This window comes from Crocuta crocuta, unplaced genomic scaffold (genome assembly GCF_008692635.1).
Source record: "Crocuta crocuta isolate KB4526 unplaced genomic scaffold, BGI_CrCroc_1.0 scaffold37, whole genome shotgun sequence".
NCBI classification, from domain to species: Eukaryota; Metazoa; Chordata; class Mammalia; order Carnivora; family Hyaenidae; genus Crocuta; species Crocuta crocuta.
In genome coordinates, this window is record NW_027532040.1 from 1,382,196 (window position 1) to 1,398,643 (window position 16,448).

The 16,448-nt window shown below is 36.3% G+C and overlaps 1 protein-coding gene across 5 annotated transcripts in view; it reads right to left on the minus strand.

Moving 5' to 3' along the window:
* Nucleotides 1-16,448, minus strand: part of ANKIB1 (ankyrin repeat and IBR domain containing 1) — a 135,233-nt gene that overhangs the window by 52,004 nt on the left and 66,781 nt on the right. For all 5 annotated transcript variants that reach the window (XM_077776248.1, XM_077776249.1, XM_077776247.1 and 2 more), the window contains 2 exons: nucleotides 15,139-15,321; nucleotides 5,069-5,186 (listed from right to left, as the gene is read on the minus strand). In XM_077776248.1, the coding sequence (XP_077632374.1) occupies nucleotides 5,069-5,186; nucleotides 15,139-15,321 (301 nt within the window). The remainder of the gene's footprint in view (nucleotides 1-5,068; nucleotides 5,187-15,138; nucleotides 15,322-16,448) is intronic.

The window sequence follows — 16,448 nt, forward strand, 5'->3', positions numbered from 1 at the left end:
GCAGAGAATCCCAGTCAGAGAAGGTAACTCTGGAGAAACAGTATGGAGTGGACAAATGAAGGATAAGTGGGAGTTAACTAGTAAAAGTGGGGGGAGGCATTTTAGACAGGCTGTACACAGCATGTTCAAAGACCCTGTGGTAAGAGGGAAGATGCCATCCTTTTAAAATTAAAAAGGTCAATGTAGGGGCACCTGGGTGGCTCAGTTAAACATCTGACTCTTGATTTCGGCTCAGGTCATGATCTCACAGTTCATGAGTTTGAGCCCTGCATTGGACTCTGCCCTGACAGTGTGGGGCCTCCTTGGGATTCTCTCTCTTGACCCCTCCTGGCCCCTAGTGTCTGTCTCTCTCTCAAAAGAAATAAATATACTTAAAAAAAAAAAGTCTCTTAAAAGAAAAAAAGTCAATGTAGCTGTAGCATGGAGATCCGAGGAGAAGCATTGTATGAGATGAGGCAGAAAAAATAGGCAGGGGCTAGATTATGCAAGACTTTTTAAATAACACATCTATCATCAGCTTAAGAATGATAGGAAATCACTGAAAAGTTGAACTTAGGGTTAGGAAGGACAGGTTGTCCCAATAAGATTTGAAAAGATCATTGTAACGACAATAAACAAAGAAACTGGATAGGGCAGTAGAGGTAACATAGTCAAATAGGATGGTAATGGGTAGCATAAGTGAGAGATGATGAAGCTAGGGCCAGGTGGTTACAGTGGAGATAAAGAGAAAAAGTTTAAGACATGGAAGGTGAAAGTGACAATTTGGAGACGACAGCACAGGGTCTGAAAGACAAGATATGCCAAAGTTGGTGTCCCAGGTTTACCCAGTTGGTTAGCTGATACCATCTATGTAAAGAGGGACTACCAGAGAATGATTTTAGTTTTAGACATGGTGAGTTTTAAGGAACTTCTGAGATATCCTAGAGATGCTTTAAACTAGGCAATTACATATAAGCATGTAGAGCTAAGAAAAGAAGTCTAGTCCAGAGGGAAAAATCTATACCTATATAAACCATGGGAGAAGATATCATTTCCCAGGAAGAGAGCAGACTGAAAAGATGTAGGCCACTGACATTTACTTGACTATAGAACATGATGAGTCTCCAAAGGAGCCTAAAAAATACTTCAGTGTAAATTAACTCTAAGCACAAAATGAGCCATGGTATCATATTTTGTAAACTTTATTGATTTTATTAGGTAGCATTCAATTATGTATTATTACTTGTACTAATGAGGAAATACTTACACAATGACCTCTGTATTCCAATAGAGTCCTCCTAAAATTCAATTACTGCTCAGTAGATACTGCTGAACATTTCAGTCTTCTGCTTAATCTAGATCAATTTCATTACTTTGAGACTAAATTTGACAACACATAATATAGTGCTTAAATCTCTTTTCCTGTGTAAAGCTGAGTGACTGTTACCAAGGATATAATCTATAAATCTTCCAAATAGTTCATTTTTTTGGCTGTGAAACAGCCTATCCAGATTTTGAGCGTTTAGAATAAATTGTGGCTCTGTGCACTATTTTATTCTCTAACACCATTTGTGTCTATAAATATTTGATAATCAAATGTCACTGTCACTGATACTACCCAAACAATTAGAAGAGATGTCCATTTGAAAACCTGCTACCTCTATTTTATGCCTTAATAGGGAAGTAAAATACAGAATTTTTAAGTAAGTTAAAAATTTATCCACACCACAGAATAGATAAATTCCAAACAGGAAAATTCAATTACATTATCACCTTATTAGAACTGACCCCTATTATGTAAAAGAAGTAACAGAAAAATATCAATGGAGTAAAAATGGAGTTATTTAATAATACTTGATAATATAAGGTAAATAGATACAGATGAAAATGTTCTTTTAAAAAATTATTGGTAAAGTTAGCCTTAGATTCTCTATATATTGTGACTCGAGCCTATGATACATTATATTATCTAGGTGACTCTAGATACCTGTGGCAGAAAGGACTATAAATACACAAAAAATGCTGCAGTGTTGAACTGCTGTTTGTAGTTAAGTGTGGCCAAATGACCGAATTCTGGCCAATGTAGTATGTGCAGGAGTAGTGTATATATAAATAACATTTCAGGTATATTATTTATTATATATAATTCTTTCTGTAAACATTTTCTGAGAGCTTAATGGATGTCAGATATTGTAGAAACAAAAAAATAATAAAAGCTATCCTTTAAGAGCTCTCAGGTTAGGCAGAAAAGAGATTATCGTAATACTGTAGTTCCCAAGTTAAGCTCCAGGGAAAGCAAAAAAAAGATTATTATAATATTGTATTCTAAGTGTACAACAGAAAATGTAGTAGGAATAGACAGGAAAGGTCTCAGGACAGACTTGGGAAAAGGCCTCCTGAAAGATATGGTTACCAAGGACAAGTAAGAAGGGGTAAGTAAAGGAATGGGGTGACTGACAGTCCAGGTAAAGAAATCTGGGTCATGAAGGTCTACTAAAGAGTCTGGATGGCTTCAAGTCTGTGGAAAGCTAGTGAAGGATTTTTCAGCAAGGCAGTGACATGGTCAACTGTGAATTTTAAAAGAACAGTCTAATGGCAATATGAAAAATTAATAGGGTGAAAGAAGAATGGCAACACGGGAGACCAGGACTTGGGAGAATATGATTTAGATGGAAACTAATAACAGCCTGAATTAAAGTCAGTGAGAGTGGGGATGGAAAGAGCTAGAGAGGGTACACTGGAAGGAAGACAGACACTTAAAAAAGAGAAATGATAAGACTGTGGTCAAATTCATCAGAGATGGAGGAGTAAAGTATGACTTTCAAGTTTCTGGCAGGGTAATTTGATGAATGTTGGTGCTCATGTATCAAGATAATGGCACAAAAGATTTCAGGTGTGGACGTCCTTAGAGTGAGGAGAAAACTGTTAAACAGACCTTTAGAAATGCAAAACCTGGGGCGCCTGGGTGGCTCAATTGGTTTAGCATCTGACTCATGACTCCTGATTTCAGCTCAGGTCATGATCTTACAATTTGTGAGATTGAGCCCCGAGACAGGGTCTGTGCTGACAGCAGGGAGCCTGCTTGGGAGTCTCCCTCTCTGCCCCTCCCTGACTCTTCTCTCATGTGCACGTGCATGTACTCTCTCTAAAGCAAAATTAACAAAATGAAGTATTTGAGGTTGTATTTATATTTTTTTAACATTGATTTACTTATTTTGAGAGAGAGGGAGAGAGAGAGAGAGAGGTGTGAGCAGGAGAAGGGTAGAGAGAGAGAATCCCAAGCAGGCTTTGTATTGTCAGCAGAGAGAGGCAGGCCTTGATCCCAGAAAATGAGAGATCATGACCAGAGCCGAAATCAAAAGTCAGATGCTTAACTGACTGAGCCATCCAGGCGCTCTCAAACACTTTATTAAAGTCAGGTTGTAGATACAGTCTTTACTGTTTGGGTGGTTTTTAAAATCTTGGGTTTCATTAGATAAATGTAGACAGCAATGTTTCTCAGAGAGTGGCCCACTTGGTAGGCATTTCTACAATACATACTTTATGCTTCACCCCTCACCTAAAGACTTAGACTCTCTGGAAAGTCCAGGAATCTCTGGTTACTTCCCAGGTAATAATCCTTATTTATACTAAGATTTAAGAGCCACTGGTATATAAAGCGGAAAAAAGTCTCAAGTACAGAACCTTAGGAAATTTCAATACTGAAGGCAAGGACTAGAAAATTATATTCCAAATTATTCACAGTGATGATCAAGGGATGATGAAATATGGAATTTTAAATTTTCTTCTGATCAAAAGAGCATATAAAATATTTTTGAAGCTGACACTCTATTTTAGTACAGACGATACAGATTTATATTTCAAATAGACAGGTAAGCCAAGTAATGGCTAGAATAGTCATTTTCCTCTCTCTTTTTAAAACAAATTTTTATTTTATTTTTTTATTATCATTTTATTTTAGAGAGGGAGAATGTGAGTAGGGGAGAGGGGCAAAGGGGACGAGAGAGAGAGAGAGAACGAGAATCCTAAGCAGGCTCCATGCTCAGTGCAGAGCCCAGTTGAGGGCTTGATCCCACATCTCTGGGATCATGACCTGAGCTGAAATCAAGAGTTGGATGCTCAACCAACTAAACCACCTAGGTACCCTAAAAATAATTCTTAAATCAGAAAAAGCTTAACTGTAAAACCAGACAAAATATCAAATATGAACTGTACAATGAGAGGGTCCAGCTCAGCATGTGAAAACTCCCCAAATGGCTGCCTTAAGTATCACAGAAAACTTAAAATAAGCTGAGTAGTTTTCCTAAGTAAAGTTGGTAACGTCCTTAAAAACAAAACAAAACAACCTTAAAAGGGATAGTATATTTCTGCATTGACTCTACAATTTCACTTTGTGCATTTCATGCTGAGAAACAGCTTTTATATAAAATAAATATAACTGACAGTACTAATAACACAACTGTTAAATATTTAATTGACTTTAGTAAAAAATTAATGTCAAAACTAGCACTAGGACTACGGATTCCAACTTTCAATCCTGCTAAAATCAGACACATTTCTAAAATTAGACAATCCTTAAGCTGATTTAGTAGCCATAATTTTTATTTTACGTACTTTAAATTTTAAAAAGAGGTTTTTTTTTTTTTTTTTTGAGAGAGAGAGAGAGAGATAATGCAAGCAGGGGAGGAGCAGAGAGAGAGGGAGGGAGGGAGACACAGAATCTGAAGCAGGCTCCAGGCTTTAAGCTGTCAGCACAGAGCCCAATGTGGAGCTCGAACTTGTGGACTAGGAGATCATGACCTGAGCTGAAGTTGGATGCTTAACTAGCTGAGCCGTCCAGACACCCCTAATAGTGTGATTTTTAAAAATAAATTTCCAATTTCCCCTCTAGGATTTATAAGCAGTTTATACTTCAAAATACAGAATGTTCTGAGGATGCTGGCTACTGCAGTAACCACTGCACAAAAAACAACTTAGGCTTATTTAACAACTATTTTGTTTTATATTGAAATAGTAAAATGACTATATTTTAACTGAAAAGTTTCAAAAGGAACTCATGTTCTCAGAAGCATAAGACATTTTTCATTACCATGAGCTCGAAGTAAAGCTTCAGCAGTAAACAATGGAGCCTGAAGCATGTCTGCAGTTTCCACAATAAGCATATCTTTCAATCTACGAAGATCCTGAGGCCTTAGTCCTTCATATGGCTTTGAAAAGAAGAAAATCAAGTTAAATTGGTTGTTATACTCTGAGGAGATTCTAAATGCCTAGAAACAAAATTATATGATTATCATTTATTCAATCTTTCTGTTGCAGTTTGAGTACTGAAGTTAAAAAGGCTCTGTATACTCTACAACTGTGGACTTCAAACTACTCTTTCACAGGTCTTATAAAAACTAGAAAGTGGAATGCCGAGGTTCATGCATCTTATCTAAAATAAATTCTATTGACAAGACCACCTTACTTTACATCTTTGAAAATCTAAATAATACAAAGATTAGAAATAAAAACCTTAAAATACCACCACTGAGCAATAATCATGATTAAAGTTCTCCAGTATTTTTATCCAGTCTTTGCTTTTAGCAAATCAATTATGTGTAATTTATGTTAATGAGTTTATCCAATGAACCACCAAACGTTTAAACTTATTAAGACCCAATCTGGATTACTAGTGGAATTATATGATACTTATTAATTAATTTGGGGAGAAGTGACTATACCATACTATTCAGAGTTCTTAGTCATAAACTTATTACCTCTGTTTATTCAAGTGTTCGTTAATGCTCCTTAGTCTTTATATAGGTACTATATCGTCTCAGGTTTTTAATTTTGTTATCCTTTATCTTTGTTTTTAACAGAAAACACATAAAGAATAAAAATCCCAAGTGTTTCACTATTCAGAAACAATGACCGTTTTTGCTTACTTGTTTCAAGTCCTTTCATTTTTTATTAATGTTTATTTTTTTGCGAGAGAGAGAGAAAGACAGAGACAGAGACAGAGCATGAGTGAAGGAGAGGCAGAGAGAGAGGGAGACACAGAAACCAAAGCAGGGTTCAAGCTCCAAAGCCTTCAGCAGAAAGCCCTATGTAGGGCTTGAATCAATGAACTGTGAGGTCATAACCTGAGCCAAAGTTAGATGCTTAACTGACTGAGCCACCCAGGCACCCCTCAAGTCCTTTTTAAAACAAAATGGAACAAAAGAAGCAAAACTTTATATATATAGTCTCCCCCCAAAAGCTCCATCCACAGGGGAATGTGTGTTCTAAGACCCCCACCACTGATCCCTGAAACCATGGATAGTACTGAACCATACATATAACGTTTTTTTTCCTATACATATATAGCTATGATAAAGTTTCATTTATAAATCAGGCACAATAAGAGATTAACATCAACAATAAAATAAAATAATAAAACAACAATAAAAACAGATCAGTTGTAATATAATACACTGTAATTGTTGTATCAATGTGGCTTCTCTCTCAAAATATCTTATTGGACTATGCTCACCCTTGTGATGGTGTGAGATGGTAAAATGCCTGCACGAAGAGATCAAGTGAGGTAAATAACAACGTAAGCATTATGATATAGTGTTACGCTACTACTGACCTTCTAAGGATATGTCAGAAGGAAGATCATTTTCTTCTGGATTGTGGTTGACTGCAGGTAACTGAAACCGCAGGGACAAGGGGCAGGGGGATTATGTAAAAGTAAAATAATCTGTGAAATGTTTTCCCCATTACATTTACCTAACTCTTCCCATCCTAGCCTATGGAAATCACTTTCATGAATTTGATGTATGGTTGTCATACATTATGGCATAATTTTATATATATCACTAGGCAATATCCTTTTATTTTTACTCAATATTATTATTATTAATATTGATACACATCATGTATTTAAATTCTTTTTTTATTAAAAAAACTTTTTAATTTATTTTTGAGAGAGACAGAGACAGAGTGTGAGCAGGGGAGAGGCAGAGAGAGAGGGAGACACAGAATCTGAAGCAGGCTCCAGGCTCTGAGCTATTAGCACAGAGCCTGTGGGGCTCGAACTCACAAACCCTGAGATCATGACCTGAGCCAAAGTCAGATGCTTAACGGATTGAGCCACCCTGGCGCCCCACGTATTTCAGTTCTTTAAAAAGTTGTAACCGGATTACTACAGTAAGCATAGACTAAAGGCCATAGCTTAAAAAGCAGTAGAAATTCCAAAGAAGAAGATGTCCTTTGGCAGCATGTATCACAGTCTGCAGAGAACTCTGGGCAATTAGCAAGCCTCAATTCATTTTAGCTGATTTACAGATATTTTAGAATAATATATCATCTTTGTTTCTTGCTTCATTTTTTTGGTATCATGGAAACTATTTTACTAATTTTTACTTAACCCCATATGACTGGGACTCAACAGGGATAATTTTTCTCAGTTGACATGATAAACTTCCTGATCCTTATAATCCCAATTATGCTGTATAATTTGCTTTCAAGCTAATTTGTGAACCACATTCTCCCCTGCAAAAACTTAAGAAATCCTTTTATGGTTAAATTTATAGTACTCACTCCAGTATAGAAATTACACACTATGTAGAACATTATTTCTAAAAAATACCTTCCAAGTTTGGACTTGGGATTCAAGGTACTTCTCTTACCTCAGCAATGAGAATGGATATTCCTTTTAATTTTTAATTTTTTAAAAAATTTTTGTAGAGAAAGAGAGGAGACTATAGATGCTGGCGAGGATGTGGAGAAACGGGAACCCTCCTACACTGTTGGTGGGAATGTAAACTGGTACAACCGCCCTGGTAAACAGTGTGGAGGTTCCTCAAAAAGTTAACAACAGAACTCCCCTATGACCCAGCAATAGCACTGCTAGGAATTTACCCAAGGGATACAGGAGTGCTGATGCAGAGGGGCACATGTACGCCAATGTTCATAGCAGCACTCTCAGCAATAGCCAAAACATGGAAAGAGCCTAAGTGTCCATCAACGGACGAATGGATCAAGAAGATGTGGTTTATCTATACCATGGAATACTACATGGCAATGAGAAACAATGAAATCTGGCCATGTGTAGCAACATGGATGGACCTTGAGGGTGTTATGCTGAGCGAAATAAGTCAGGCAGAGAAGGACAGATACCATATGTTTGCACATATAGTCGGATTAGAAGGAACTTAACAGAGGACCATGGAGGAGGAGAAGGGGAAAAATAGTTGGGGTGAGGGAGGGAGGCAAACCATGAGAGATGCTTGAATACTGAGAACAAACTGAGGGCTGATGGGGGGGCTAGGGGGGAAGGGGGATGATGGGCATGGAGGAGGGCACTTGTTGGGATGAGCACTGGGTGTTATATGGAATCCAACTTGACAATAAACTATGAAAGAAAAAAAAAGAACATTCATATGCACAGAAATAGAAGTAACGATTGAGTGTAAAAGTGCAATTAATTGTTTTAAGTTTTTATTTAAATGCCAGTCATTTTTTTTATTATTTGCAAATATATCATCACTTGTTAAGCGTTTTTTTTTTTAAAAAAGGATGTAGTAGAAAATAAAATTGTGAATATGGAGGGAAAAAAAGGGGAGAGGGAGAGAGGGAGAGAGAGAGAGCAAAAGAAAGTGAGAGTGAGAGAGTGTGAGTGAGAGAGAGAAAGAGAGAGATAGAGAATTTCAAGCAGGCTCCATGCTCAGCGTGGAGCCTAATGTGGGGCTCAATCCCATGACCTGAGCATGAAACCAAGAGTTGGATGCTCAACTGATTGAGCCACCCAGCACCCTGAGATTAGCTAACATTCTGCTTCATTTATGTAAGCCAAATAAGTTTTGAGTATAGATATATTAAAAAAGAGAATATAAGGCAATCTGCATATATGGAAGTTTAAAAATGCATAGTTTCAAACTTAAAAAGGTTACATTGGAAGAAAAATAGTTCGTGAAGGAGAAAGACATACTGCCTTCATGAGCACATCACATATTCACTCTGAATCTCTGCAAAAGAACGTAATTAGGTCATGTGAAGCATTTCAATACATTGCTCAGTCCCTAGTGGGCAGTAGCCCTCTCTTCTGCAAGAAGAATGAAAATGAAGGTGCCTTTCTCTTTTTTGTTGCAAAGATAAACTGTGTCTATTTTCAAATTAAACACAATCTAGTAACCTTCAAAGCAGTCAGTACTGGTACACAGAAAGAAAATGGAAACTAATTTTAAAAGGAAAACTGAATAAAAAGTACCTCTTTTGCATCAGTGCATACTTTGCTACCAAAATGTCACTAAAGAAATGTGAAACAGCCCAACATACAAACTGTCCCTCTTTGATATGTATATAGTGACAGTTATCTTCAAAAACTATTTCAGAAAAGACTATGACAAATGATTTATGAAATAAGAAATTTGTTTTTGTTTTTTTTCACAGTGAAAACAGCTTTCCCCCTGATTATAAAGGTAAAACATGCTTGTTGTTAAAAAATGAAAAAAAAAATATGGGTACTTATTTACTCAATTATATTGGTAACTATCAGAATTTTAGAAGATGTGAAAGGCATTCAAGGAAAAAAGAAACATTTCCAATTTCTCTTAATATCAATCTCTCATTGGCTGATCCACGAGCTTAGCCTGGAGAAGAAATGGGAAAGAATAGCTAGAGAAAGTCTAGAATTCTAGGACCCTTTCCTTTGTTTAGGTTTCCTTGCTCCTTACCCAGTTGTTCTCCCCTGGGATTAAGACCTGGTCTACCCTGATCTATACTTTGACCTAACAGGAAGGCAGTTGCTGTTGCACAGTAAATTAAACCAGTGAAGGCAATGTCCATCATATAGGTGCCCTGCCAGAAAAAGAGCCTGAGCCTTCCTAAATTATAGACCCAGAGAGAAACTGGGAAGGGGGATTCTTCAGATGGCTTTCAAAGCAACATATTGTTCAGTTTTCCCTTCACTTACCCACATGTAGTCACACAATCTACTCCTACAGAGCCTGACCCCTACCAGGCCCAACAGACACTAGTTTCTTTGTTCTGCGTTTCCAGATTTATATAAATTAAATACATTCTTCCCAGCTATCCCTCCAACAGAGCACCATGTTTTTATGTCCCTATAGCAGTTACTACTCTCACAAACTGTGTTCGTTTACTTTTTAAACTCATTTGTGTGCATCTCTATAGATGCTGGAATATAAGCGCCTAGAGGGCAGAGGGTAGGGGCTTATCTTTGTTCCTCACTGTATCTCCAAGCGCCTAAAACAGTCACCCAGAGTTTTGTTGAATGATAGAATGAAGAAGTAGATTTTGTCCATTTGTAAACTAATCTGAAGAATTAAAACATGCCAAGAAGAAATTATAGAGATATAATATTATACACTGTCCGGATCATTAACTGAATCAAGAAACTTAGCTAGAAAAAACACTTCACCTTGGGAACAGGAATCTTTTAAACTACCTAATTATGTAGTTTAATACAATTACGTAGCAGGTTATATGAAATTATTAGCATTGGCAGAATAATCCAAACGCTGATCAGGGTGAAAGTCGAAAGTATAAAAATGAATTTTAAAGAAAGCAAGTTTTTTGGTTTTATTTTTTGTAATTCTTTTCTTAAGGTTTATTTATTTTAAGAGAGAGAAAGAAAGAGAGCGTGTGCATGTCGGCATGAGGGAGAAGAAGAGAGAGAATCCCAAGCAAGCCTGATGCAGGGTTTGATCATGCAGGGCTCCATCTCACTAACTGTGAGATCATGACCCGAGCTCAAACCAAGAGTTGGAATTTAGCCCACTGAGCCATCAAAGAGCGCTGGTTTTATTTTTTAAATTGTTATGAAACACACATTACTTAAAGTTAACAATTTTAAAATGTGTAATTTAGTGGCCTTAATACATTCAACAATGTTGTACAGCTACCACATGCATCTAATTTCCAAACATTCTCCTCATCCCAAAAGAAAATCATATACCCATTAAAGTAGTCACTCCCTAGTCCTTCCGCTTCCCTGGCCCTGGCAAACACCAGTGTGCTTTCTTTTTCTATGGATTAACCTATTCTGGATATTTCATATAAATGGAGTTATTTAACATGTGACCTTTTGCGTTTGCCTCCTTTCACAGAGCATATTGTTTCTGAGATTGATCCATATTGTAGAATATATTAGTACTTCTTTCCTTTTTGTGACTGAGTAATATTCCACTGCAATATGTATACCTTACATTTTATTTATCCATTCACCTGTTGATAGAGATTTCGGTTGTTTTCAACTTTTGGTTACGGTGAGTAGTGGTGCTATAGACATTTGTGTGTAAGTATTTATTTGTGAAAGTATTGTTTTTTACATTATGAAACAGACAAAAATAATTTAATAAGGATTAAAAAATTATAAAACTAGAAAAAATCGGGGGCATATGATTGTAAAATTAACATGAAACAAATTCAGAAGCCATGGAGGAAAAAAAATTTACATCTCTGAATATTCTAAGTGAAAACAGAAAAATACACAAACTTTTCTTGGAAAGCATTAAGAACATAAAAACAATCCGAAGGAAAAAAGACAAATGAATAATCAATACACAGAATAATCAAATAAATAAATTCAAACAGGTACCATTTGTCTGAACTAGCAAAAATAAAAACACTGATAATCTTAAATGCTAGCAGAAATGTGAGGAAAATAATTCTCTAATATGCTACTAGAAGAAAATAAATTGATATAATCTTTTAGGACAGTTTAACAACATCTATTAAACTATAAAATGTATATATCTCATGATCCATCAAACCAATTTCTACAAATTTATAGAGAATATACTTTAAAAATATATAAATATATAAATGCAGTAACAATAAGATATAATGACCATGATAGTAACAGCATACATTTATATAACACATGTAATGACTCAGGCACTGTTCTAAGTATTTACATATATTAACTAATGTAAGGATCACTACAATTCTATGAAGTAGGGACCATTATTGTCTCCATTTTAAGGAAGAAGAAACTGAAGCAGAGAGAATAACTACTCAAGGCCACATAGTAAGTCAGTCATGGGGCTAAGATATGAATCAAGTCAGCATGGCTTCAGATCCGTGTTTCAAAGCACAATAATGACACAACTGGATATATATATGTATATGTATACATATAACCAGAAGATATTCACTTTAGCCTGTTTTTAATAACAAAAATATCTAAATTATTTAAATATTCATCAATAGGTAAGTGTTGAAAATGTGTAGATCATATGTTCTGACCTAGGAAAGATGTTCATTATATATTATTAAGTCGAAAAAATATTTTAGAGTTGGTGAGGATGTGGAGAAAAAGGAACTCTCATGCACTGTTTGTGGGAATGCAAACTGGTGCAGCCACTGTGGTAAACAGTATGGAGGTTCCTCAAAAAATTAAAAACAGAAATACCATATGACCCAGTAGTTTCACTAGTAAAGAACTCAAAAACAGATATTTGAAAAGATATATGCATCCCTATGTTTATTATAGCATTATTTACAATAGTTGAGATATGGAAGCAATCTAAGCGTCCACTGATAGATGAATAGGCAAGGATGTGGTGTACACACACATACTTGATGGAATAGTACTAATCTGTAAAAAGAAAAAAAAAAGATGAGATCTCACTATGTGCAACAACTTGGATGGACATAAAGGGTATTACGGCTAAGTGAAATAAGTCAGAAAAACAAATATTATACAAGTTCACTTACATGAGGAACCTAAAAAAACCAAATGAATAAACAAACAAAAAGCAGAAACAGACCCATAAGTACATAGAACTAATGTTTGCCAGAAGGAGGGATGGTGAAGAGGTTGGCAAAATGGGTGAAGGGGAGTGTGAGAAACAGGCTTCCAATTATGGAATAAATTAGTCATGGGAATAAAAAGTACAACATAGGGAATAAAGTTGCAATAGTATTGTATGGTGATATATGGTAGCTATATATTTGTGATGAGCACAGCATAACATATAAACTTGTTGAATTACTGTTTTGTACAACTGAAACTAATGTAACACTGTGTGTCAACTATAGTTCAATTGAAAAAAAATTTTAAAAAGGAAAAATATTGTAGCAGAACTCAATGTACTATATGACCTTGCTTTTGCAATAAAAACTCTATATTATATGTTTGTTAATATATGTATGTTTCTTAAACAAGAAATACACACAAGATATTGTTACCACTGTGGGGTAGAGTTGGGAAGGAGGAAATTTTTTAGCAAATACTCAAAAAATAAATTTTAAGAAATTCATGAAGAGGCGCCTGGGTGGCTCAGTCAGTTAAGCGTCTAACTTCAGCTCAGGTCATGATCTCACAGTCTGTGGGTTCAAACCCCATGTCAGGCTCTGTGCTGACAGCTCGGAGCCTGGAGCCTGCTTCGGATTCTGCGTCTCCCTCTCTCTCTCTGCCTCTCCCCTGCTCATGTTCTGTCTGTGTCTCTCTCTCAAAAGTAAATAAACATTAAAAAAATTTTTTTTAAATGCATGAAAATAGAAAATATAATGGTAAGAAAACGTATCCATAATTAGCATTTTGTTATACTTCAATCTTCTCTCAATATGTACTAGTCTTCTATATAATTAGCATCAAACTGTTTTGTAACTTTTTTAAATCTAATAGGAAAGAAAGGCAAAAAAATGAATAAATATATAAAAAAACATCATTACAGCATGTGATAAGTGTTATAAAAAATAGGGTACTATAATAAAAAATAATGGAAGGAGAGGGACCTATTTGTGAAAGAATGGTCCAAGATTACCTCTCTGAAGAATTACTGAGCCAGCCAAGAGAAAAACTGGGAGAAGATTTTTTTTCAATTTTTTAAAATGTTTTTATTTATTTTTAAGAGACAGAGAAAGACAGCATGAGCAGGGGTCAGAGAGAGAGGGAGACACAGAATCCGAAGCAGGCTCCAGGCTCTGAGCTGGCTGTCAGCACAGAGCCCGATGCGGGGCTCGAACCCACAAACCGTGAGATCATGACCTGAGCCGAAGTCGGATGCTCAACCGACTGAGCCACCCAGGCGCCCCAAAATTTTTGATATAGGAAACAGCAAATGCAAAAACTTACTGCAGTCTAGGTATTACAATTAGAGCAAAATGTGCTGGGGAGAAAGGTTTGAGAGGATGTTGAGTGAGGTAGATAGTGGGGAGACCACATAAGGTCTTGTATCTGAAAGAACAGGTTGGATTTTATTCTTCTAAGTACAATGAAAAGTCACTAAGTAATTTAAGTGACTTATATGATCTAATATAAGTTTAAAAATGTCTCTCCAGCTTATGTGAACAAAATAGATCCTAAGAGGACCAAAACAGAAGGAAGGAAGTCACTTAGGAAACTATTACAGTAGCTCAGATGAGAGGTGAGGGCAGAGAGGGCTTGGGGGTGGGAGGGTAAGAGTAGAGGCTAGGAGGAGTAATGGATCTAGGTTATACTTTTGGAGTTAAAATTGACAAGATTTCCAGATTGTCTGGATATAAAGAGAAATGAAGAACTGAAATGTATGCCTGTTTATGCTTGAGCAACTCTGTGGAGGGAGGTAATGTTTACTGAAACAAGAAAAGACTTAAAGAAAAACCAAAGAACAATGTCTCTGAAGCTAAGGGAAAAAATGTTCACTAAGAAGGGAGTGGTCAATTGTGTCAAGTGCTGCAGAGGAATTCAAGTAAGACAGGGATCTGGCAACATGGTGACACTTGATGTCCATGCAAATGCACTTCCAACACAATAGAAGGGAGGAAAGTCACACTGCAAAAGACTCAGAGATATGGGGCTACAACTTAAGGGGGAGGGGGCAGAGCTGGGTAAAAATGTCAATGGAGAGACTGATTTGCTGTTTGTTTTTTTTTTTAAGTTAGCAAAGCACGTTTGTTGATAAGAGCAACCCAGGAGACAAGGAGAGACTGAGGAACAGCAGAAACGGTTAGGTCTTCCTATCACACATCAGCATCTCTACCTGAATATAAGTAAATATAGTTACATACTATAAAATACAGTTACCACCTTCAGGTTTTCTAGATGTATTCCATACTTATGGCTATATAGATGAAAGCGTGCTAAGCATATTGCATAGAAGACCATACAAACTGGATTTTAAAGTAGAAAAATAAAATTTAATATAAAATCCGTATCACTTATTAAAAAAAACAACAACACCTTACCTCTCGTTTGTCTAATGCAGCATATTCAGCTTCTATTTCTTCAGCTTCAGGATCTCGTGAGAATACCATTTGTGATTCCAGATTGAGGGCCAAATCTTTGTGGTGCTGCTTTTCAGCACAATCACAAGGAGTATCTTTATTCTCATTCTCCGCAAACAAGTCTCCTCCATGTTTTACTAAAAGCTAAAAAAGATTTTTTCAAAAACTTGCAACCACAGATTTAAACAGGTTACTTCATGCTACACGTGAGAAAAAACTAACAATATAATGAAGCACAACAAAAATACAACAGTGTGTACTTGAAATGACAATAAAAATTTAGATACCAGTGACTTCTGATTTTAAGAAGGCAATTCTTGTTTATTCGTATTTTAAAAAAATGTTTAGTTTTGTGAGTGAAAGAGAGAGAGAGAGAGATTGGGGAGAGCAGAGAGAGAGAGAGACAGAGGGAGACGGAGAATCGAAAGGAGATTGACGCGGGGCTCAAACCCACGAACCATGAGATCATGACCTGAGCTGAAACCAGGAGTCAGACACTTAACTGACTAAGCCACACAGGAGACTCAAACAATCTTTCAATTTGTAAAGGTGGGATTTCACCCCAAGAAATCTCACCTTAAAAATACATGGAATAGGGCACCTGTGTGGCTCAGTTGGTTGAGTGTCTAACTTTGGCTCAGGTCATGATCTTGCAGTTTGTAAGTTTGAGTCCCACATCAGATTCGCTGTTGTCAGTGCAGAGGCTGCTTTGGATGCTCTGTCCCCCTCTTTCTATCCCTCCCTGGCTTGCTCTCTTTCAGAAACAAATCAACATTAAAAAAAATACACAGAATAGTGACTTGACTTTTTTATTACTACTGAGGTTTCTGACAGTTTTGCAGTAGTTGCTAAAGGCTTTAAGCTCAAATTTCCCCATTAAGTCTACAGACATCAGGAAGGACATAATGCCATTATGACCATAATCTAGGACATAATCAACCCTAAAGGACAGCTTAACAATTAGTTACAGAGCTGATTCACTTAATTAATTCAGTCATGATCATAACATAGTAACAGCCACCATTTATTGTCTTCTAAATTCCAAGCACAGTGTTAAGTAATTCAAGTATACATTCTTATTTAATATTAACAACCCCAGGGATATTATAATGTCTCAGAAAAGTTAAGTAACTTGACCAAAGTTATCCGCCTGGCAAGCAGAACAACTGGGATTCAGACAAAAGTTTGACCAATTTCTTACAACCATAACTGGATAATGTACAGACACACAGAACAGGCTGATCACATAAATTTGGTTTTTGGTTTTCACT